This window comes from Pseudopipra pipra, chromosome 4, assembly GCF_036250125.1.
Source record: "Pseudopipra pipra isolate bDixPip1 chromosome 4, bDixPip1.hap1, whole genome shotgun sequence".
NCBI classification, from domain to species: Eukaryota; Metazoa; Chordata; class Aves; order Passeriformes; family Pipridae; genus Pseudopipra; species Pseudopipra pipra.
Genome location: NC_087552.1, coordinates 66680786 through 66705877, shown reverse-complemented (window position 1 = coordinate 66705877; position 25092 = coordinate 66680786). Strand labels below are relative to the sequence as shown.

The 25092-nt window shown below is 38.6% G+C and overlaps 1 protein-coding gene across 1 annotated transcript; it reads right to left on the bottom strand.

The window, feature by feature from the left end:
- Positions 1 to 1766: 1766 nt before the first annotated feature.
- Positions 1767 to 24897, bottom strand: NOP14 (NOP14 nucleolar protein). The gene is made up of 18 exons (XM_064653356.1): positions 24397 to 24897; positions 22259 to 22393; positions 21254 to 21395; positions 20572 to 20717; positions 20003 to 20140; positions 18892 to 19014; positions 17640 to 17771; positions 16184 to 16484; positions 15013 to 15143; positions 14696 to 14781; positions 12936 to 13071; positions 10945 to 11046; positions 10016 to 10169; positions 5809 to 5968; positions 4825 to 4972; positions 3761 to 3879; positions 2419 to 2574; positions 1767 to 2070 (listed from the first exon to the last, which is right to left on the bottom strand). The coding sequence occupies exons 1-18, from the start codon at positions 24592 to 24594 to the stop codon at positions 1971 to 1973; spliced, it is 2607 nt and encodes an 868-aa protein (XP_064509426.1). The 5' UTR covers positions 24595 to 24897; the 3' UTR covers positions 1767 to 1970.
- Positions 24898 to 25092: the final 195 nt, after the last annotated feature.

Genomic DNA, 25092 nt, shown 5'->3' with positions numbered 1-25092 from the left:
CCGTGCCTGGTGTCCAACTGCCTAATTAAAATGGGAGTAATATGGCTACAACTGGACTTGAGCACATGTATCACCACAGCCTTGAATTTGTAAGAATCTGCCAACAAGGTGTATAAAGTAAATGAACAAAGTGTTGAAAAGACTTCTGGTTCCCTCCAAGGCAGCGCAGTTGTGTCAGGAGGGTGGATGTACAGGTATTAGCACTTGGATACAGTTCTTCCGCTCAGTGACATCTCTCTCATGATTCCTCAGCTGACTAGACTCGGAGGAGCTTATGTAAGCGTAACATCAGGATTAACATGCCAGTTGGACCAAATAGGGAGCTCCTGCTCTCGTGTTTACCTGAGAATTTTATGTAATTGATTAGGTGTGAGAAATTAAATGTGGCACATTCAGTACATACCCTGAAAAATGAATGATTATGACAGGATTGCAGCCCATTTGGAGGCAAACTTCTGCTGTGAGGTGGTGCTCCAGACTACACTGGAATAATCATTTAATGTCTGGGAAATATATGTAGATGTGTTCTTCTGGCTCCTAATCATTGCATATAACTGATCAGGCACCATCTGAATTCAGATACATTAAAAAATAAAATAAAATCCTGCTCTTCCTGTTGTTAAACCTACTGGCCCAAAGCTTCTGCAGATCACTGAGCCCAGCTCTGTTACTGCAGTCAACCATGTCATACAATCCTGCATGTAAACACATTGCACTGTTTCTAGAACTAGACAGGTCATTGCCCACCCCTTCCCAGTCCAAAACCTTGCCCATCTGAAAGAGCAGCCTCAGCACCTCCAGACAGCAGCGGCTGATGGTGAAAGGTGGAGGCTGACACAGAGTAGGGACACACCATGGTAGATAAGAACTTCTGCAAGGCATGACTGAGAATATCAAACTGCATCCAGCTGCCATAAATAAGGTAATTTATGCAGTTTCTAGATGAACAGTTTTGTTCTCACCCCATTCTTTACAGTATTCCTATTCAGGGTCGCTATTCTCTGGGACAGCTGATGGTGGCAGATAACCTACCTGAACTAAGGGCAAAATGGTAATTTTCCTTTTTCGTGTCTGATGACTTGATTGTAGTTACAGAACAGTTTCTATTTTCAGCTAATTAAATACAGATTTATAATTGATAACACATGTGTCAAAAGGCCTGTTATAAGCTGTTTTAAGAGCAACAAAGAGACAACTCGTAAATGTGATTGTATTAAGAGAAACTTTATGAGAAAGGGTCTGCCAACACTCAAGCTTGTCCAAGCCCTTTGTAGTTCAAATAACCAGACCTTCCTTTCACATAAGAGCAGCAATAGCAAAACTATCAGACCATATTGACTAGTCAGCTGAAGCAAGACTAGGTAGTCCTGCTTTCCAAGTCATGTAAACAGACCAAGTGCCCTCAGCTGCTCCTCATATGGCTCCCCCTCAAGGCCCTTCACCATCTTTCTTGTCCCCCTTTGGACAACCCCTGATCTCTCTTCAGGGCCTCTCTGCCTTCGAGGGAGTCACCAGCTCCTCCCAGTTTAGTTCTTCGGCAAACTCAGCACACCTTTAAGTCCTGCAGACAACTCATTTATGAAGGTGTTGAAGAGAACTGGCCCTAAAATGGAGCTCCGCTAGTGACTGGTCCTCAGCCTGATGTAACAAAAGGTTTCTGCTGTACAATTTTTTAATGTGTGTGTCTGTAGTTCAAGTTAGTCAAAACCTGGTCACACACAGGTAAGAATTCTGATTATTACTAAAATAAATAGAAGTATGCCACATACAAAAGTGTTATTTTTATTTTCCTTATGAAAAGCTGTGGATTTTCCCAATAAGCAGGTTCACGTTTTCAGACAGATCTGATGATGTTGTCTCCTCAAAAGGAATGCATCCAAAGAATGCAATTAAAATATATTCAAAAGCCATAGGATTGGGGTATTTTCTATGACCGTAAAACCAAACTTTTCTGCTGTATACAGTCCCATTTAATTCTTCCATTTTTTCCTTTTCATTGCTTTCCATTCACCTTCCTGTGTAGCAAGGCTACCAAGAAGCTCTTTCACTTTTCTTTTTCTGGCTGAATCTCTGTAAAACAAACAACATAGAAAAAAAATTCAGAAAGTTTGTATTAGGGAAAATAAGTTAATACACTAAGAGAATAACTACTAATTCATAAAAACCCCCACAACTATTACATTTCACCAACACGTATTTTAAATAAAAACATTATGCATCTCAAACTAGAAAAATGAAACTGCAAAGTTGAAAACACTTCAAATGATCTCTATTGAAAAGATTTGTTTTTCCTCAAATTGTCCCATTTTATTTAGGTTTAGTATGGCTGATCATTAATGTCAGCCTTGGCATGCAGCAAAGAAATGAACACACAGCAGAAGAGCCCCCAAACTGGTGCTGAAACAACGGCTACATTACCTCTCCATGATTTCTGAAAGTTGCATTCTGGCCAGAAATTGGTTATCCTTCCGAATCTCACGAATGGCTCCTTTAAGTTCACGTTTATGCCTCTGAATCAACTGCTTTCTTTCTTGCTCCTTCTTGCTGCTTGCCTGCTTTCTTCCAAACTCTAAGCTGGAATGAGAATGTATGTGTGAGCATAGAACACCTTAACAAACACAACGTATTCATGTTAATAAGGAGTAAGTTTCTGAATGAATACTAACTAACTCAGTATTTTAATTCCTGCATGTTATATAATTAACTTGCAAAAAAAGGAGCCACCCAACGAACATACTGGAAAAACACCTGCCAGACCTGCTAACTGCACATCATCATCATGCCAACAACCAGCAGACAACATTTACACTTCAACCCCCCACACACGACCTGCTCTTTGAACAGACTGAAAAAGCTAGAGCAGGAGAACAAAAAATCTCTGGAGAAAAGATGGAATCTCCCAGTGTATTGAAGTTTTTGCAGATGTTCTCTGTAAATGCATTTTACAGAAGAAGTCTGATCAGTTACTTGGGGATAAATGTGTACGGCAGAGGAAAGCTGTCCTCTTCAATTACTACAGTAAATAAAGCAGACAATTTGTGCCCCTGCAGATAACCAACAAGGCTAAATAAGTCAGGAGCCAATATGAAGCAGAATTCCTGAATCAGAATACTGTTCTATTATCTACAAAACTAAACTGGTGTTATTAAAATCTAATTCCAAAACAGAACAGAAAAATGCATATGGTCATTGCAAGCACTGTGAAAAAAGGGGGGAAAAACTCCAATGTTTTCTGTCACTGCTACTGTTGGAAGGTAGAAAGCTGCTTGGCTGGGGGAACAAAAGAAGTAGGCAAGTAAAGGAACACTTCATCTGACTGATGGTTATTTATCTGATGCAGAGTACAAGAACAGACTGCCTTATTTTTTGCACTAAGGTGCAGAAAATCCCTCAGTGCTTTCACCATCCATTCTTACCTTCATATATTTCGTATACGCATGAACTACTCACTCTTGTTCTTCTGATTTGACTGCTTGACAGAGCACTCTTTAAATTTGTTGATTTACAATCAATTATATGGGCAAGAGTTGATTTCCAGTGCTATTTTTGCCCACAGATAAAATTTGCATTTAAAATTCCTCTTTCCTTTTTCTTCCCCCCCTTCCTACCACCCAAGTAGCTGGCCCCCCGTGAATTATGCAGAAAATCTAGCAGAAAAACAGTTATCTGTTTTGCGTCCTGTTTTCCAAATCCATTTTAGCGTGCCAAAATCTTAATGTTTAAATGCATTTCTCCTCTGCATCCAGTGTTCTTTACTTACACTTTCACAATTTTAGGTGTATACTGTTTCAATGGTACTGGCTTCTTTTTCTCACATATCAGTGGGGTATAGTGTTTTACTTTGGTCTCCAGCTCTTTCAGAGCACTGTGATACCATTCCTGAAAATGCAAAACAAATTACAATTTTAAAACATATCTAAGACACTGTAAGTCACAAGCTACTGTAGTTTGAATGAACAGTAATGTTCTCCTCATATAATCTTTTTCTGGGTAAAGTCACCGCTATTCATTAGGACATTACTAACACTGACATTCTGTAATCCAGGCTGGATAGGTTTTAAAAGCTTTTGGAAGTCTATTAAGATGGTATCATGGACTATAAGAAAGGTCTGCAGGTATTTTCACCTAACAGAGGAAGAAACAAGACTAAAGGCAGTTTAACTCAGACTCTGCCTTTCTGGGTAATTTTAAGAATGATTGTTCTTTTTTTTTTTATTTTGATTGCAGAAATATAGGCCATTGAGCAACATTTATGCAAGAAAACACTGCTCTCTAAGGACATTTTATGATGCCTCTTTGAGAAGAAGACAATTTTGCTACATTCAGAAGAGACAGATTAAAAACTAGAACCTCACTGCTAGAAAATAAGCAACTGCCATGTTTTAAGTAAGGTAGCTGACCAGGCATGTTAGTTTTACTAAAATAGTTACAAATTTTACCTCACCAGTTTGGTACACCTATTTGTTGTACCAAAGTCTTACAGATTCATCACAAATGTACAAGAGCAACCAGATGGTTAGACTATTCCTATAAATTATGTCACTCATGGAATGCTACATTATTACAAGCCAATTTCTACTCTCTTCAATAGACATGACACACAATGAAAAAATAGCTTTTCTAAACATTCTCTGCTATTCTTTGGTTTTTCCACAGAAACATCACTACTGTTTTTGAAGAGCACAAAAGGCAAACTCCTGACTCTTGAAAAAAATCTCACTGATGCTTACACTTGTTTTTTTGTTTGTTTAAGCACAGATGAAGATCACAGAATTTATTAGTAAAACACACATATCAATTATTTCATTCCTGAGGAGTACTGACCTGCATTTTTTCAGGATATTCATTCACTGGCACATGCTGTGTAAGGAGAATTCTGACAGGATGCATTATTTCATGGAATGATGGTAAAGACTCATAAAGAGCTGCACATTTTTTAATAAGGTCAAAACACAGGGCTAGACATGATAACCTGTTAATGCACAAAAAAATTAACAATTTCACTTGCAAAAACTGTAATGGATTTTCAAATAAAAGGAACTGAATTAATTAAATTTGGGACTGTTAGCAGAATCTATTATTAAGACTGCTTGATAGAACCCGTGACAGCTAGAAATAGTTAATTCAGACCAAAAATATCACCCTTCTAAGCAAATACCCAAGAAATCTATCAGAAACAAACCTTTATGCCAGTGCACTAAGCAAAACCAGTATTGTGTATTTGCCACTTATGAGGAGTAAGATTTTTTTATACTAGTTCTAACAGTGTTCTGGTGAAGGTTCTGAAGTTCTAAAACTTTGTCGAAACAGAATTAGTAATTTTGGTTTTCAGTTTTCTTTTAGAACTTAACAAAAGGCTTACTCATCCCTGAAGTAAGTGATACCATAGCATAAGGCCAGGGTGAAAAATGAGGCTGAATGTGGTTAATGAACATGTTTAATGGTGCTCTTTCCTAATTTCAGTGTTTTACTATTTATGTTATACTTCCTAACATAATGTTTGTATATACATACAATTATTTGATTCTGAGGAGCTTGACAGTTCAAAGTACTGAGCACCTCCTCTGTCTCTACATCATCCTCATCAATTCACAGCTGTACCAAAACCAAATGGAAGGTCTGAGCACTCCAACAAGTGCTCTGCACAATGTTCTGGCAAAAGATTAGCATATTTTCTATGCTACAGAGTAGTATCATAAAACCACAGCAGGACTATCCATTACTCCTATTTTTACTCCTCAAGAGCACTGTCACTGAGATTATCCAACAGATGATTTGGTATTTCTTATGTTCACAGTTCCTACGTACCTGATATGATTCATTTCTGTTCTGCTGGTTTCCTTTAATCTAGTCACAATACCCAATGGCAGATTTTGCTTTTGCCAACTTTCCAGATCCTCCTTATCACACACCAAAAGCAATTCTGAATTTTTCCCCACCGGTGTAAATGGGTGCACTACAGTGTAGCCTAGAAAAACAAGAACAATCATTAAACAAGATCAATTCTAAGCACTCTTTCTGAAGAAAGACGAACAACTCATTTTACCTTTTTAATCATATAACCTTAAAAAATACTTTTATTAGTATTAAATTTGTCTAAAACAGTTGAAAACACTGGAGCATTGGTACAATCGTAGGCCAGTGCTCTAGTCACAGAATCCAAAGGCAGGGACCAAGAAGTACTGCCCACCAGAAGATCAGGTTTGAGACTAAGGAACCTGAATGTGCTCAAGTCCATGAGACCTGATTCATCCAAGGGTCCTGAGGGAACTGGCAAGATGAAGCTGCTAAACCACTCCCCAACACATCTGAAAAGTTGTAGTAGACCGCTGAAGTTTCCAGTGACTGGAAAAAGGGAAAAACTGCCGCCATTTTTAAGAAGGGAAAGAAGGGAGATCCAGGGAACTATGGGCTGGTCAGCCTCACCTCTGTGTCCAGCATTATGGAGCAGATGTTCCTGGAAACCACGTTAAAACATACACGAAATGAAGAGGTGATGGGTGACAGCCAACATGGCTTCATTAAGGGCAAATTGTGCCTGACATATTTGGTGGCCTTCTATGACAGGATTACAGTGTTGGTGGATAAGGAAAGATGTCATCTACCTGGATCTGTACAAAGCACAGATCTGACAGGTGTCAAACTCAGTATGACTCAGTAGATAAGGAACTGCCAGTCACACCCTGAGTGGCACCAAAAGCAGTGTGGGCAGCAGGGTGAGGGAGGGGACTCTCCCCCTCTGATTTCTCTCCTGAGACCCCGCCTGGAGGAGTGTGTTCAGCTCTGGGACCCCCAGCAAAAGGAGGACACGGACCTGCTCCAGGGAGTTCAGAGGAAGGCCAAGAAGGTGACCAGAAGGCTGGACCACTTCCCATATGAGGACAGGCTGAGAGAGCTGGGCTTGTTTAGCCTGGAGAAGGCTCTGGGGAGACCTTCCAGCAGCGTTCCAGCATTTAAACAGAGCCTACAGGAAAGATGGGGAGGAACTCCTTATCAGGAAGTGTAGTGATAAGATGAGGGGTAACAGTTTTAAACTGACAGAGGGTAGATTTAGATTAGATATAAGCAAGAAATTCTTGACTATGAGAGTGGTGAGGCACTGGAATAGGCTACCCAGAAAAGCTGTGGATGCCCCATCCCTGGAAGTGTTCAAGGCCAGGTTGGATGGGGCTTTGAGCAACGTGGTTTAGTAGAATGTGTCCCTGCCCTTGGCAGAGGGGGTAGAACTAGACAGTGTTTGAAGTCCTTTCCAACTCAAACCATTCTGTGATTCTTTGAGTCATTCTATGTATGGGGAAAGTGAGGACACATAGATTCACCTGCCCTGTGGAAAACAGGATGCACAGTTAAACTGCCACTGAGGATGGAGCACTGGATATGCTTAAGAGGACAGGGTAGGCATAGGACTTTCCCATGGAGTTACAAGTAGATGGCTTTGACCAGAAAGTGGTCAAGAAACACAGTGAGCTGCAGCAGGGAGAGCCCCCAGCTGCAGTTAATCCCTGAGCCTCTCCTGTGGGCTCACAGCAGGGCCCCTCAGATACACACTGTAAACTCCTCTCCCACTCCAGCTAAGGAGGAACAGGAAAAGCATGGAACACAGAATATATACTGGAGCAGAGCATACAGAAAAACTAAAGGATCCCTATACTTCCGATCATAAGTTGATATGTGAAACTACTTATAGAGCAACACCAAAGAAGCACCTGAGGAATTTCATGGCTAAGGGACAAAATAATTTCCAGTCTCTATGATGGACCTTGTTTTGTTTTTTTTCTTTGTTTTCCTTATGTCCTGCAAGCTTGCAGTGGAATTTACTTAAAAACTTTTTCAAACTAAATTAAGATTATTTACATGTTATAGAACTTGTACATGGCCAAAAGACAGCACATTTCAATGAAGGTTCTTAAGGTTGGAGACCCGAAGTTGTGAGAGATTACGACCCATACAGACTTACGCAGGATCAGGAACCAAGATATGTAAGTTTTATTATCTGCTTTACTCATGAGAGGATGGCAGATCTCATTAGCAATTCCATTAGCTAAGGCTATCAACAATGACAACTCCTTCCCGCTCCCTCCACCTCCAGCTTTTCTTCTTTCAGGTAATAATTGAGGTTTTTTTAGTCTAAATCACACAATCAACCTTTTATGAAACTGTATTACATATATTTTTTCATGTGACAAATTCATGGATCAAGCTTGTAAAATTAAAACAGCAGGAGTTCTAATCTGCTGACTCTACTTACTGTTAAAATTGAAGCCCGAGAATTTTTTTTGGTGTGACAGTGTATCAACATTCCAGAGAAGTACATGTCAGCTCATTCTAAAACACTCTGTGGTGATAGCTGAACCATCATAATTATCAGCAATACTTCCACCATGAATATTTAAAAACGTGATTGGATACTTTAGGAACTTCAAAACATCAACATTGACTGGAAAATTCTCAAAGACAACACTGTGCCTCTAATGTTTCTTGTACTGAGCTTTTCCTCACTGCTAGCAGAAATGCAAAATAAATTACAGAGATATAAAGAAGTATTTTTTAAAAGTAATAATTGATCATCAATTACGACTAAATATTTTTCAAGTTTCTTATCTGATTTTGCAGAATCCTCTATTTAAACTGTACCAAAAACCTTTGTGGATCAAGTATTCCTAAAAGAGTACACAAAGGAGAAAATACTTAAAGTACTACATAACCCACCCACTCCATAACCTCTTCCCACCTCCTTCTAAGAGTTCAGCTGTTGGTGTTCTGAGAATCCAGGGCTTAGCTCTGATGTAGCCCAGCTGTGTAACCTTGGCTCACACTTCAGAAGAAACTGCTAGGTTGGGAGAAGCAGCTGGGGAAAAGTCTGTAGGGTACAGCCATACAAGAAAATAAAGGTGAAACTGCAGTGCTAAGCTTGTTGAGAAACAGGATCATGAGTAGCTCAAGAATTAAAAAGCAAAAAAAAAAAAAAAAAAGCCAGCATGGAAAGGCATAAAAATCCTGAAAGGAAAAGAATGGAGCTGCAAAGACTACCACTACTACTGTAGATGTACTGGAATACTGACAGAAGCTGAACCTTCCTCACCACACTGTTGAAACTACCTAGAGAACAGACTCTTTATTATCAAGAGTGATGAGCATATTAATAGATAGTGTGTAGTCCATTAAATCCCAGATATCATGTGAGTTTGCCAAATAATTGAATTTTTTCAGTTGGTAATATCATGCTTCTCTTCCCATGTGCTGTGACACTCACAGTGCCAGAGATACTAACACAGGAATTAGCTACTATGCTCTGACAAAGTTCCTCATAACTGAATTACTGTCATTGAACTTGTCGACAAAGAAGCCCCAGAACCAGAATAACTTTAAAGACAAACTAATCCAAAATAAAAAGTCAAAGAGAAAGACTGGCAAATATAAAAAATTTGCTACCATATGGATCACATTGAAAAGATCATTTTATTCTCTCTGCTGTCTGTGCAAGTTGCTAAGTTTACACACTTCTGTTACTAATCCTGCTTGTGGGGATAGCTGCCCTCTGTTACACTACAACAAAATCATGTCAAATAAATAACTTTGTGATATACTTCTCTCACTTATCTTGGTGACAGGGCTGTTGGTTGAAGAGGGAGGATGTCTGCAGCATTAGTTGCTGCCTCACTGTGAAGTTGCAGGGTACTCATCAGGAATCCATTAGGAACTGTAAATTTCCAAGTACAGTCCAATCACACAATATTTAGAATGACAGTCTTGCAAAAATACTGCACTGTGGCCAACATGACTTCATTTCCTTTAATAACTTCAGTTCTTTCCTTCCTGCCAACAACACTAGAGGATCTAGTTCACAAGATGCCCAAGAATCAAGGTTGTGTTTGGCTAAACTAGCAGATGATTTTGGCCTTTTGTTCAAAAACAATGAAATCAGTGTGAAATATTTGTATTGGAATTTAAAAGATAAACCCTAATCCTAAGGTTTACTCTAAAATAAATACTCATTTACTCTAAACAAACTCACCCTGGGCCTGTTTTTTGGGTAGAGATATGTGAAGTACTCCAAGAAGGAAATTGATGAGTTCTGGTACAAATCTTCTGGAGAGAGATACATATTCCAGGAACAAACAGCATATAAATAACCCTTTAATAACATCTTGCAATGTTGTAATGCGACACTAAAAGAAATAAAAGCAGAAAATATTCCTAATTAAAAGTCTACATATCACAACTACAGGATCTCCCCAAAAAAATGAAGTATTAACTATGTTGTAAACATTTGAAATCTGTAAAATTACTCTCTCTGATCTTAGATGAAAACCATACTGGCTTTCCCTTGCCCTCACTCAAGACTATATGCAGAACTAAGATGTTTGTCAGCACTGGTTTAGCCACTAGAAGGTGCTAAAACCACAAACAATACGTTCTTTAGAAATGAACCAAGGAAACAGAAGGCTCAGAGCAACTTGGCAGCAATCGAACAATTAGCTCAAGAAACATATAAACAGGATATTAGGATAGAAAAATAAGGACATATTTTAGCTCAATGCACTGCATTAGGTACACTTTCGAGGAAAATCAATATTGCCAATTTAAAAGTAAATAATTTTTCTCAAGCATGAACAAATGTAACAATATGAAAGAGAAACCACTAATGACTTCAGATTTCATTCAGTCTGTTCTATTAGTCCTATGTAATTCACCATAGGAGGGATACTTGTGTGACAGCTTGAAAAAATGAGTAGGCATGGTTTTGTGAGATGGACTGTACTTTGCAAGGGTATTTTCCCTTTCCTTTTTTCTTCCAATTACTACCTGTGACTATACCAAACACAAAGCTGCCTTTTCAGTACATTGCCACTATATACATTATGCTAATATATATATAGTTGGAGTCCTGGGAAGAAATAAGAAAATGAAGTTATAGACTGAGATACAGCATCACAGACATACCTTAGTAAGGAGCTGACTCATGTAGATAAAAGCAGGTGTTACAACTGGATGCCAGAAGTCAGAAGTTGGAAACAGCAGAGATGTAATTTTCAAATAAATAAGCTGATGGCACATAAATAAGGCAAAATACAGTTAAGACATTAATCCCAGGATCTTGCCTTTACACATATGTAACTTTGAATGAGTAACTGCCAGGTAGTAATCATAAATACTACAATATACATAATTTTGAGAAATTTGATATGATATGTGACCTATTTATTGAAACAAAAGGGGTTATCTGTTACGGGATATCTATTATAGGTCCAACACTGCATTCATTGAGTGAGGCAGCTGAAAGAACAACTGAGAAGGAACTGTGCCTCCCAACCCCATTTACACCACAAGAACATCTGACCCCCTCCAGCCCACCACAATCACATACTCTCACACCACAAAAACAGGAGCAAGTGGCCACACAGGACCTGTGACACCTTTCAACATGTCCTCGCCACAGACAGTGAAGTGACCAGGATCCTCAGGCACTGCCACACACCAACAAATAACAGTTGCAGCCAAAAGAACTGAACAGTGATTAGGTACACTTCTGCTGAAGGAGACTTGCTAAATAAAGAGCTACAAGTGACCTGTCAAGACCATCAGGAAGTTAAACATCAGTTTGGAGGTAATTCTGATAATTATCTAAGTGGATATTTACATAGTAACCTAGAAGCAAGTAAAGTTTTATTGTTTTAGCTCTGTTTCTCTCTGTGAAGCTTCTGCTGTAAACAAATACTCTCCTGAACTGTTTTGTTTACTATATGTCACATTCCAAATTTCAGCTTCGCAGTAGGCACACGAAAGGTCAACTATGACAGCTCTGTGGAACATTCATTCAAACAAATGCTTTCAGAATAGGAAGTGATATAATTTCATCCTAAAAGATAACAATGGCTTGCAACCTGGAAAGGTCCAGTGAAGGGAATGAAAGCCAGAAGTGTGACTGGTGTCATAAGGGTGACAGTGACAAATTAAAAATAGAAGTTAAAAGCTCTCTACAATACATTTCCTGCAAAATCCAAAACATCCTGAATAAAGACTCTTCAAAAGAGCTCAATATAAACATCTTCCAAGCTGTAAGAACCAAGCCTTCTAAGCAAATCCTTCAGTTTAGTTCAAGAGTCTAATTATTCCATTAAGCAGCAGCAATTCATCAAGCTGAGAGACAGAAAAGTAGCTCCCTTCGAATTAGACTTACAGTTTGTCTTTGAAGTTTTTGCTACAACTAAAAACCACTCAGTTTCCATATGCCCCATTCTTGAATTCCCTAAGAGCCATTTACCTAGGCATTGCAAAAGGGATCTGTTCATATTTAGCATGGCCAATGAAATTGGGATATTACTAATATAAGGAGGAAAGACCAATTCTTTCCAAGTCACTAATTTGGACATTATCATATGTAAAGTACTAAGAAATGTTGTGTTTTTATACCTATAATAATAGTTTCTTGGTGAGGTTTTTTGTTTGGGTTTTTTTTTGCTTTGGTTTTGGTTTTTTTAACCTAGGAGATACTGCACTTCCATGGAGCACTTTTTTTAAACATCTGCACTTACAACAACTAGAGAAATCAGGACGTAACTGATAAAATCACTTCTTCCTAACTACCCATTTAAGTTTCATCAGGAAAAAAAAAACAATGTTCTGCTATGAAACTGGAATGGCAACTTTAAGATATTTCCCCCTTATTAATATCACTGCTTCACACTTCTGTTCTGAAGAATGTGTGTGGGTTGTTTGTTTCTCAGGGGTGAGTATTTCTTGTTGTTGTGGGGATTTTTGTTACACCTTATCTCCAGAAAAGCAATTTAAAATATTGAGAAACCTAAGAAGTCGCAGATGCTAATAATTCACTACATATTTTGAAATTCAAAATAAAATTTAATATCATCCTGCATTTATTGGAACTTCTGTACTAATGGAAAGAGATTATCCTGACAATATGGGTTTGTTACCGTGTCTAAACCAGGGAGTGTTGCACGGCCTTTGACTTCAATCACTTCTTCCATATCATGAGCAGCGTCTCGAAGGATAAACTTAACACAGTCACTGGCTGCCTCAGGAAACATCTGGCAAAGATTGTACAATGGCCTATTAACAAGAAATGTAAGTCATAATCAAGTTACACCATTGATATTAATATGATGTCAATAAAAACCTGATTTTTAAGCACTTTATTATAGCAATAACAAATTCCCCGAGACGAATCATTATTTTTTAGAAACAGCCACCTGATATGCAGATAATTATTATTGTAACACCTTAGTTAAAGAGATATATATTTTTCATTGGGCTTTGTGAGATAATCTTTGAGTTGTTGGTTTGAGTTGTTCTAAATCTTAAATAAAAAATAATGAAAAACTTTAAAATATACTTCCAAATCTTTGCTATGGTTATAACACATCCTTCTGAATCTCCTACCTTTAGATTTTACTACACTGAGGTATGTTGGCTTATACTACTAAACAGCCCACTATTCAAAACACTCTTAGGCAATATTAAGCAACATGTAAGGCAGCAATGTGCTTAGCAAAATTAGTACTGAAAACAAGACAAAAAACCCCAAAGTACGTTAGGTCAGCTCCTGGCCTATGGCTGGTGCCTACAGGGATATGTAGTCTGCAATCTGCATCTGTTTTGTCAGAGTTCTTTCAGTATTTTCAGTTAAATATGTCTGTAGTGACATTAATAAATCCCAGTTCTAGAACACAACCAAAATGTATTTACCCTTTTGTACAAAGCCCCAGCATGTGGGACAATATCACTGGGTCAGTGCTCTTGCTGAGCAATGAACGCTAACACTGCACATAACTGATTTTTAAAAACTCACTGACTTTAGCATGGAATAAAAATGCTGAGAACTACATAAAATAACTCCTTGAAAGAAAGCTGTCTATCCTGCAAAAATCAAGATAGGAATCACAAGTTAATTATGCTTGGAAGAGACTTCTGGAGATCATCGGATGCAACCCCTGCTCGAATCACAGCCAACTTCGAAGATGGGTCAGGTTGCTCACAGCTTTGTTGAGTTTTGTGTATCTTCACAGCTTCTCTGGGAAACTCATTTTAACATTCAGTACCTTTGCTGTGAACATTTTTTTTTTCCTTAAATCTAATTGCAATTTCCCTTGTGGCAGCCCATGTCCATTGACTCTTATCCTTTGCCTATACCTCTGAGGCAAACTTGGCTCTCTTGTCACAGACTAACTCCCTGTCAGGTATTTGAAGATAACAGTGCCAAATCGACAACTTCCTGCCAAGTGTTTAGTTGGAACTTTCCTGTGAGCTTACTGTAACACTCCTTAATTCCATTTTCATCTAGTTCCCTGAGTGAATTCACAGAATGAAAATCCATGGAAAAAAATCAGAGATTGCAAGGGAAACTGCACATTGTCATTGCAAATCTTAAAACCCTTTACCAGTAGTCTAAATAACTTAATATACAGGAGTTTCATGCATATATGGTATTATTTATCCACTACCCATGACAAGCATTTTGCAGATCAAAAAATACATTCTGAGGTTTCGAAAATATCTGGGTATAACTAACAGGTCAAGCAACATATGAAAAAAGTTAACCTTATAAAGGTGGAGAATTACCAGCTGCCAACAAGCCTTACAGAGTATTTGAAAGAAACAATATCTATGCTTTACTCTAGGTAGCTTTTCTCTCTAAATCATAAAAGGGCAAAAATCCATAGGATTTAATACTTACAGGATCAGTTTGTCAATTGTCCTGAGCTCTGGTAAATCCAGAGTTGCCAACTCTCCAATATATTCCAAAAGGAAGCCGAACAATTTCTGCAAGAAGCATAATGTTAAAATTATTAGGGTTTTTTATTCATTGTACATATTCTTACACAGCACAAAAGAACAGTAATACAGACTTAGAAAATGAAGAACAGTTTGTTGATTCTACTCCTATTCACAACATAGAAACATGTATGTTCTATATTGCTTCCTGAACACTTATTAAAATTCACTCTGCAATTCAAAGTTAATTTTAAATAAAACAAAACAAACCCCCCATACTTCCAACTTGGCTTTGTTTCCCACTGCAAGGCTTGGATGATTGCATTTCTGAATTCTCTCCAGTATAATAAGCTGTTGTTCTATTGTTCTTCCAGCCAATAAAGACTTAAATGCCTCGTAGGACTCAGGAACTAAAAAATAAAAACAAAAAATGACCTGAAAAAAATCTCAAACTTTATAGCTTTAATTCAAGTGAATGTGTAACAAAACTTCCAATTTGAAAATATTATTGTTCAGAAAAAAAAGATCCTATAAAGGTTTTAAATTTAAACAGTAATAACCTCTCAGCATATATGTAGTATTATATCTATGAACAGAAGTCAGAAAATAAAACCCTGGCATATATTTAGTTTCTTGCAAAAGTCAACAACCTAACTGGTTGAGTTAATAACTTTTATTAGAATAACTTTTGAGTTATTTTAATGTGACTGTTTTCTGGTTAAAGCAAAATCTGAATGCAATTTAAAAGGCTTTGTGTAATAAGTCATCTCCTTTGGATGGAAAAACACAAGCATTTAAGGAAGTTGTTTGAAAGGTTGTTTAATCTTGCAACAGATTAGAGAATCTACACCAGGACAATAGTTAGATCCATTATGTATTTAATATTAATGAATGTTTTGTGTACTACTTGAAATGTGCCTCCTCCTTCCTGCTAGGCACAGACCCAAAACTAGTCAAACTTTGAGTGTCTCTAACAATACTGTGATGTTACACCACAGGAATTAATAAACCTGCCTCTCCAAGCATCTTCTGACAAAAAAGTCAGTCCAAACACTTGGGAAAGTAAGTTTTTCTCATTTAAGTACAAATCATAGAATACTTTCTGGCTTCTCTGGGGCAGAACAGTAGCACTTTGGATTGGATGTTCTGGTTGCCTTCAGAAAGGAGCCTGGCTATTTTTATTTTCCTCTCCTGTGTTTATCTTTCAATTCTAAGGCTGCTCAGAGGAGCAGAAACAGCTCTGGGATGGAACAGATCCAGTTCCTACTGCTCAAAACTGACTAGGCCTGATCACTTAGAACAGCAGTTACTGGCTACTCTTGGAATAGTAGAGGACAACCACGAAGCAAAACTTCATGTATGAATGTAGATCCTACAGGGCAGAGAAAGAGACTTCTTTTTATAAGCCCCTTGAAGACAACAGGTATCTCTGGATCAGTCCTTTGCTTACCAGCAAAAGTATAGGGCAGCTCTGATTTTGCAGCTTCCCTTTTTGGATCTAGTTCCTCCACAGTCTGTGATTCATTTTCATTTGTCTTGTGTTTCTTCTCTTCTTTATTCCCTGCATCTTCTTCTTCACTCTCAAGGTCAGAGTCAAGATCAGAGTGGCTATCTGCAGCATCATCCTCATCATCACTAGCAGATTCATCTTCACTTTCTTCTTCATTCTCATTTTCTTCTTCCCCACCTTCCTCGTCTTCTTCCTCCTCCTCTTTTTCTTCCTCCTCATTTTCAATATTAATTTTTCCATCCTGCCAGTAGAGCAAACAAGCCAGTTAAAACACTGATAAAGTGTCAGCACCTCATCAGAAGCATTATGCAAAGCTATCTCAAATACACATGAACAGACCAAGCAGTGAATAGCAGCAGTGGCAGCCAAGAAGGGATTTAAAGGAGAAAACATATCTACATACAGATATAAGAATAGTAGGTATGTCCAAGGGGCTATAAGAAACTGGAAGACTAGGAAGTAGTATATGAAGACTAAAAGAATCAACACAGAAGAAAAAACTACTAACAGATGATATGAAAAAAAATTCAACATCCCTTACAGAAACATTCTTGATTAAAAAATTCTTCTATGTGTTAAAATACCACATCAGATAAATATTTGTTCCCATCCTGATTTTATTAATCATCAGTTTAAACTCATATCCATAATTTGTATGCTCCCCTTTGAGGACAACAGCAGTTCCCTTGCTACTTGTGTGTAAGAGGATCAGCATATACACACATGTGCACCACAGTCAGGGTGACTCACACATCAGCTCTAAGGTTATGTTGCTCTGCCACCTTAATCAAAACTATTTCACAGGGGAAGGGTTCTTTCAGAAACCCACTCATCCCCAGGCTGAAATATGGTGGAAGCTGTTACCAAATACAGTGGAAGTTCAAAAAATGAACAGAAGGGTTAAAGCCTCCTCTCAACCCAGTAGGCCAGCAGTGGAGAAGGCTACTGCAATAGCAGGAATATAGTCAGTAGACTGAGGGAAACAACTATTTCCCTCTACTAGACAGTTGTAAGGCTACAGAGAACAGAGTCTCCAGTTTTGGGCCTTGAAATACAATAAAGATATCCATAAAGGGCAGCAAGTTCAGCAGAAAGTCATCAAGATCACCAGGGCACTGGGCACCTGCCCTATGAGGAGAGGTAGACCTGGGTTTGTTCTGCCTGGATATAAAGAGAAATCTTTTCACAGTAAGGACAGTCAGGGCACAACTCCTGTGCAGCCTCCATTCTTGGAGATTTTCCAAGAACATACTGGATTCTGAGTAAACTGGTGATTTCACTGTGGACCCTGCTCTGAGAAGGAGGTTGGACTAAATGTCTCCACAGAGTTCACTTCTAAACTGCTTTTCCTATTTTCTTTATGGAACTCTGAACAATCAGAAACGTTAAACTTTACCTTGTAAGACAGTAACCGCCTGTCATCTTTATCCAGGATAAAGCCATCGGCCAGATCATCAGCTGACACGTGGCTGGGTTTCTTCTTATCTGCCTGTTCATCTGTTCCACGCATCCGACGCAGTCGATCTGCCTGCGTTTAACAAGAAATATTGCACAAAGATGTGAGCCTTCTACATCAATCCAGTAACTACACCAAAATGGAAGATCCCTCAATTACTACAGCTAAGAAAATCAAAGAAAGAAAACAGTTCACTGGGATTATTCAAAAAGTTGCTGAAAAAAAACCAAACCAGCAACTTGAGAAATTACGGGAAAAAGTTGATGATAACTTATTATTTTGTGGGGAGTGCAATCTGATAGGAGCACACAGTCAATTGGATTAGCTTATTTGGAAGACTTTAAAACTGAGTTTACCTGATGCATTGTGTTCCCTCAATTTAAAATGTATCTGCTTTGCTTATGGGACATCACTACTAGAAAATATAAGCTTCTAAAGCATTTTGTGATTCTGCAGTGTTTGTCTGATTCCTGTATGTGTAACAAGTTTGTAGTAAACACAACCATATCCTAAGATTTTTGAGATACAGACTGAGGATCAAACAAGATACTGAGAACAGAAAAGAAAAAAAAAATAAATCATTCTCTCTGTTCTGCTATTAGATACTGGGCTGCTCTGAGGTAACCTGAAGGTATTGAATTCCCTATGGTCCTACATGTGTCCCTAGTACACCAAATCAAAAAAGAACCATTTAGCAAATTATTTCATCTTTCCATAAGACTTACAGCTCCATGCAATAGAAGTAGCATGCAACAATTCCCAAAAGAATCCTATTCCTCTGCAAAGCAAGGCTATTTGGATGGTACTGCTGAAAGGCAGTAGTAACACCAGAAGACAACAATAAAAGACTTGCCAGTGTATTAATTCAACTGCTGTGCAACACAATACTCCACTGACTTAGAAGCAGCTCTCAACTCTGAATAACTTAAAACATTTAAAGGCAAATCAAAGTAACATTACATTTTTATTGAAGAAAAACTGACTCATTTCATAAACCTCCATAGTCACATACTAAGCCTATGGGGCTTTTTGTTGTAATATCAGATTACAAACACAAACAGACAATTTCCTGAATTCACCCCCCTGGACAAATTGCAGTTTAGTACAGCCACTATCAACCTAAGGTCAAGCAATATAAGCAGTCACTCCCAAAAGGCAGGCCCCAAAACAATCTTAGCCATAAATGGTTTACCTCGAGCTTCTGGAGCCGTGCCTGCTCCTCTTTTGCCAATTCTTCTTCTGTCTTCATCCTTTCTGAAGGCTTTGCTTTCATCTCAAATCCAAGTTCTCGAACAATCATATCGTATTCATCAGGCTAAAGAAATATTTATGTGATTGTTTATTATCTCAAGTTTCATTATTCTGCTTTGCAGCCACCCCCCTGCCAGACTAACAGCTAAGAAATAAGACTGTCAAGATAAAAGGAAAAGACTGCTTGCAAAGCAAGCTGCAAGAACATTCAACTCAGTATTAAGACATGGAATGGAATGAACACTTGAACAGAAATTCTCCTGGAATTTCCCCCTCCCCTACTGGAGTCACCACTGAGAAACTAAAATATAGTATCTTAAATTAAAACTGGTTTACTTATTACTTGAAAAAACTTTAAAATATTGTTTATTACCAAAACACAGATAGAATAAATTAATAAAAGAGTAATTTGCATTTCACTTTATACTGTCAGACATGAGCTAAGCCTTTGCTATTTCAGTTACATAGAAATTTAGCGTAAAGAACTTAAAAAGGGATGCTGATATTCAGGGAGTCTCAGCATGCTGTGAAGTATCTTAAACACAAAACCCAACATACCAAAATATGAGCTTTTGATCCAGTATCTTCTATTGAGATAGAAGATACTTTGAGATCAATTTTAATGTAAGATTGAACTAATTAACTGATCTTATAAAAACTGAATTCTACTGCAAAGCAATAAACAAGAATTCACAATGTTCTGTGAGATACTACAGAATTTCTACAAGAAAAAAACCTCAACACAACACCTATTCTTAGATTTAAAAAGTTATTTCCCTTAGTATAAAATAAAAATAATAGAAAAAGATACCTATTCGAAAGTAAAATATTTCCACTCCCTTTTTGTAGATAGAATCCAATTTACAACAAGGAAATGTCTGTTGTCAAGTATGAGTTGTTTTATCCAAAGAACACCCTGAAGGCATTCAAACCAAGTCAGCATTCTCAACAATTTTAATTCCTCAAGAAAACGTATTTATCATACAAATAAGCTGAAGTCAGTAGTGTTGTTCAGCCTGCAGCCTCTTTCAGACTTGATAACTAAACCTTACCTTGGGTTTTTCTACTTCTTTGTCCTTTCTCTCTGACTTTGGGGGTTTGCGGGCCATAAGGGTTTGGATTTCCTTCCAGTCATTGTCAAGTTTTTCTGTAAGTTCTAATGTACTTTCTCTCCGAGTTTGCCTCTCTTGCTAGAAAAACAAAACAAAACCAAATGCAGCAGTTATGTTCAGATGGACATGACACAGCATTTACAGCACAAAACCAAAATGCTGTCTTTAGCAAATGAATAATTTCAGACATTTAACATTTATAAGGTGTAAACATTCTTTGTAGAAGCAGCAATATAGAGCTATGTTGAATGATACAAGAGCTGCATACAGAAACCAAATTAGGTGTCAACAGAATGGGAGATTTGGGGATACAAAAGAATGGTAGATACTCAAGTTATTACTCCTGAAATGCCTACAGAGTCAGACAGACTTTATTTAAGGAGCTCAGACTCTTCTCCTAGACAGCTTCCTCCTTTGTTTTCTATGTCACTACTATTCTATTCTGCAAACACAGGAATCATGACAGCTTCTTAATCATGTTCATTTGTACTTCAGGGCTAAAAACTCACCTTTTCTTGTTTAGATTTGGCTATCATCTCTTCTATGAGTTCTTTCCTAGATTTAGGTTTTTCCTCCTCTTCATCTTCCTGCCCACTTGATACTTTTTTACGAAGGAGGCCTCCACCCCCTCCAAAGTGAGCAGCAGTTAATTCAGCTGGGAAAAAAAAAGTAGAATGTGAATCCTTTTCAAATCCATACATGACTGCAGGAGAGCTGCTGCTGGGGCAGTATCTCCCTATTCTTGGAGAACGGGAGCAATTAGAACTATTGAATCAATCAAGCATTATTCCCATCCCTACGGAATGGCTGTACCAAAAGAGATTATATTAGACACATAATTTACACTAACAAACATTTTGTATGAAGTAGGGACATGTTTTTTTCCAATATTTAGGTTCAGAGGTGCAAGAAAGCAGCCAGAAAACTCACACTTCAGACTCTGGCCCAAGAGCTCAAAACACAGGTGAGCTTCATGCTGAGAAGCTCACAGAGTAAAGAAGCTTGCCAGGTAGGTATGTCCAACTTAACACCTGCTAAAATCTAGAGAGCTGGTCTGTGTGTGGTTAAGAAGTAATTAAATCTAGCTTAAACATTCCCACCAAGTACATAATATTCTTCCTCACTGAGAGACAGGACTGAACAAATGATGTACGTTTAACCAGCAGTGGGACACCAGCTGGCACATCTTACCTGACAGTGTTCCCCTTTCTTCTGTGTCACTGTCACTATCGACAATGTCATTTAGTTTCTCAATTTCTGCCAAAGATTGGCCATAGTGAGTCAATTCTTCATCTTCATTAAGATTATAGATATTCTTCTTTCCATAATTTTGCTAAGAACAGTAAAACACCCACTAAATATCAAAAGATCTTTAGCTCCCAGACAACAAATTAACACAGCCTGTATTTTTAGTACTACTTGAGGAGGTTCTTATTCCAGTGTTTTGCTGGAACTCAAGACTGGAATAAGAGCATTACCAGACCAATACTTTCATACAAATATATTAAACCTTAAGTGAGGGAGTATCATGTCTCTCTTATACTAATGTAGAAATGGACTAACTCAGGAAACATAAAGCAGCTTAACTTCTATCTATATCTGTAACATCAGTTTCTAATTACTACATTTCAGGTCTAATGAAACAGCCTTAAAGCTATACAAATTACCAGCAGAGTATGATGTTACACTACTCAATTCTGGAGGCTGAGTATGATGAGGCAGAAAGGAGAGTACTGTGCATACAATTCACTTTACAGAATGACAGCAAGTTACAGAGCTCTTCTACTCAGCAAATGAAATGGCTGCTGTTCTCCAGCTGTACTGGAATCTCAAAGTACACTTGACAGTTGCTGCCTTTTCCTAATTCAATTCACACATCACAGTAGTGAAAGCAGTTCAAGAAAACCAAATAATCAATGAATAATCAATGAATCTGCTTATAACTGGCTTCCTTGAATGTCAGTGCTCAAAGAAATTTATCCTGCAAAAAGTTGTCTTACAAAACCAGAAAGATTTAATGAAAAAACTTCCCACAAAAAAATTAGTTTTTCATAAGTTCCAAACATATAAAATCAAAAATAAAGCACTGTGCTGCAAAATCATCTGCTAAGAGGGTGCTCTCAAAAGTCAAGAGTTCCTTGTGGTTTTGTGTTTGGTTTTGTTTTGCTTTCTTTTCTTTAAACTCCTATAGTTTACCTGTCTTTCCAAAGTGAATCGTCTGATCATCTTTTCCTCTGGAGTTATATTGGTGTTATATTCACCAAAACGTTTATCTTTAAACACATTTGACTTTTCCCTTTCTTTATATTCTTTCAGCAATGTGTGGGTGCGCTAGAGGGAAAAAGACAAAAGGAGATAAAATTAAAAAAAAACAAAGAGAGTAACTGCTTTCTAAGTCAAGGCAAAAAAGGCTCCATGGTATCCTGTCAAAATAACAAGCTTTATGTTGCCATCATATAGTAATAATTTATCAGAATACAATGAAAGAGAAGGAAAAATTAAAGAGAAAAAAAGATGGGAAGCTCATGCAATATATTCAGTGTCACTAAGTTCTCTTATAAGCTGCCCATGTGAAGATAAAATGTTACACTGTATCTCACCTTTATTTGATCACATATAAAAAATGTGCCTTTCTGCTAAAGAATTCTGATTTGTCTGAAGCTTAGGAAACAAAGAATATTATATTAAAGAAACCAAAAAAGCCAGAAGAAGTCAGCTGAACCTTTTTTGGTCTTTTCATTTAAGACATAACAACCCCAAGTGGGTCCATGCCTGGTTACAATGCACTCTACTTATGGTACAAGTAAGGAGACAGGTTTATTTTTCAATGCCAGTGATCTAATTCATGACAAGCATCTGATTCACTTTACCATGAAAGAAAACCTCCAATTCTTAAAATGTGATCTAAAACATTCATGAAGTTTTCTAAAATCTTGACAAATAGCAAGGAAGACTGAAAGCTAATTTATAATGTCATGCTGAAAATACTATAGTTTCTAAAAAAGAAAATCTTGGCTGTGTTTAGGTTGAAAAAATATCCATTTTTATTGAAAACACATTAAATGAATCCTAGGTAAAGTTACTCTTGCCATTCATATTGCCAGGACCTGGCAAAGTGCTGCACTGAAGAAAAGGATCTGTTTCCTACATGAGGCCTCTGCAGCCTCACTGAGCATTCACAACTTTCAGATGACACCAAAGCTCAGGTTTCATCTCCTATTGTGCCAGTTCTACCTTGTATTTACTTCCTGCACAAAATATAATTATCATGCAGCTTAAACACTGTGTATGTACTTTAATATGTACTTAGATATTGAAAAGCACTTTTGTTTATCAATTATCTGATTACCTCTCTTACTGATTAAAAAAATCACTGAATACATCACCTCTCACATGCAAAATGACAAACTATCCATTTGCTTTTGCTGCACTTGTCCTTTCAGTAAGTGCTTTAAATCTGTTTGAAAACAGAATGTATGTAACATGTCAGAGAGAATCTCAGGGGCACATTTTCAAATTATACTTTTTTCAGCCTTAATTGAATCTACAGAGGTTTTCTTTGCTGGTTTGTTTGAAGGGACAGATCATTGAAAAATCCAGTGTTTCACCCAAGGATAAGGCAGGCTGCTGGAATCCCAGATGCATAGTAGGACATGCTCTCCCTTACACATTACAGATTTTAGACAGGTAGCTGGTGATGGAAGCAGAGAAAGACAAAGAGACAATTTTAGAACGGTACAAAAGTGGAATAAAAGATTTAGTCTTGTTAAGTTGTACTATCATTCTTATGAGAGCAGAGGACAGATCACTGCATGCTTCTACAACACGACTATTTAATCAGTTCACAAAAGGTTACCCGCATTTGTTTCCAGGTCAATGCTAGCTTCTTTGTATCCACACATTTCTCCCTGCATTCAGACCTTAGAGCCCTCTCAAGCTTTCACCATTATCAAGCATCATTATCAGCATCATTATCAAGAAGTTTTAACATCCTGTGATCACCAAAACCCACCAACGCAATGAACGCTGACAGCACTCTGGTCCCATATTTGCTCGTCGACAGCACATGCCACTGTATTCTGGATCTAGGTAACTTGAAAAGAGAATCATTCCCACACAAGCCATAAGGAAGACTTGTACTCCTGAATCCTGTGGGTTGCACTAGCGGGAGCCATTCCCAGAGCTCCCCATCATCTGCCGAGCAGTCGGAGGTGACCAGACATTCCTGTGCACGACGAAGGTGGTCCCTTATCTCACCTGAGAAGGCTCCAGCCTTATCATCTCCCCACATCCAGGGACGCTATCCCTTCTCCCTGTTTTGGATGTCCTCTTACCTTCTTGATGGCCTTGGACCGTGAGACACCAGGCAGCCCCACATCATTCTTGGTTTTCCTCCCCAAGATGTCAAACTTCTGCCTGTTAACCTTCACCTCGAAGGGGTTACTCTTGACCACGGCCATCGCCGACTTCACGGGGCCCTTGGCTGTGGAGGGCCCTGACATCTTTTTCTTCCTCTTCGCCGCCTTCCCCATCTCTGCTCTGGCTGCCCGTGGCTGAGGGGAGGCAGCGGCTCAGCCCCTCAGAGCGCGGGGACAGCGCTGGGGGGGCGAACGGGGAGAGCAAAATGGCGCCGGGAGGGGGCAAACCTCCCCGAACTGCCCCTCAGCCTGACAGCTGCCCTCCGGGACAGCTCTCCCCACTCTCCGTGAGAGCCAGAGGGCCGCAGAGCGGAGGAAGGAGCGAAGGGGAGGCAGGAGGAGAAGACGAAGAAGCGGCACAGACCCCGCTCTCCCCTCAGCAGTGCCAAGGAGCACCACATGCACACCGGTAGCCCCACACCTCTCGCGAGATCTCCGCCAAACTACCGCGATAATTGACACTCTTCTCCCCTCCCGCTTTGGGACGAGTCCGGGGAAGGCTTAGCGCACTACATATCCCAAAAGGCTCCGCGCGGCAGCACCGACGTCTCTCCCGCGTGCGCCGCGCTGTGCCTGCTGGGATTTGTAGTCCCAGGCAGCTGTGAGGGGGCG

Coding starts and splice junctions, on each gene's coding strand:
- NOP14 (XM_064653356.1), bottom strand. CDS start 24,594: ATGGGGAAGGCGGCGAAGAGGAAGAAAAAGATGTCAGGGCCCTCCACA. Junction 17,772..18,891: donor CACGGCTCCAGAAGCTCGAG/GTAAACCATTTA, acceptor TGTTAAACGCAG/GCAGATCGACTGCGTCGGAT. Junction 13,072..14,695: donor ACAATTGACAAACTGATCCT/GTAAGTATTAAA, acceptor TCTTGTTAATAG/GCCATTGTACAATCTTTGCC.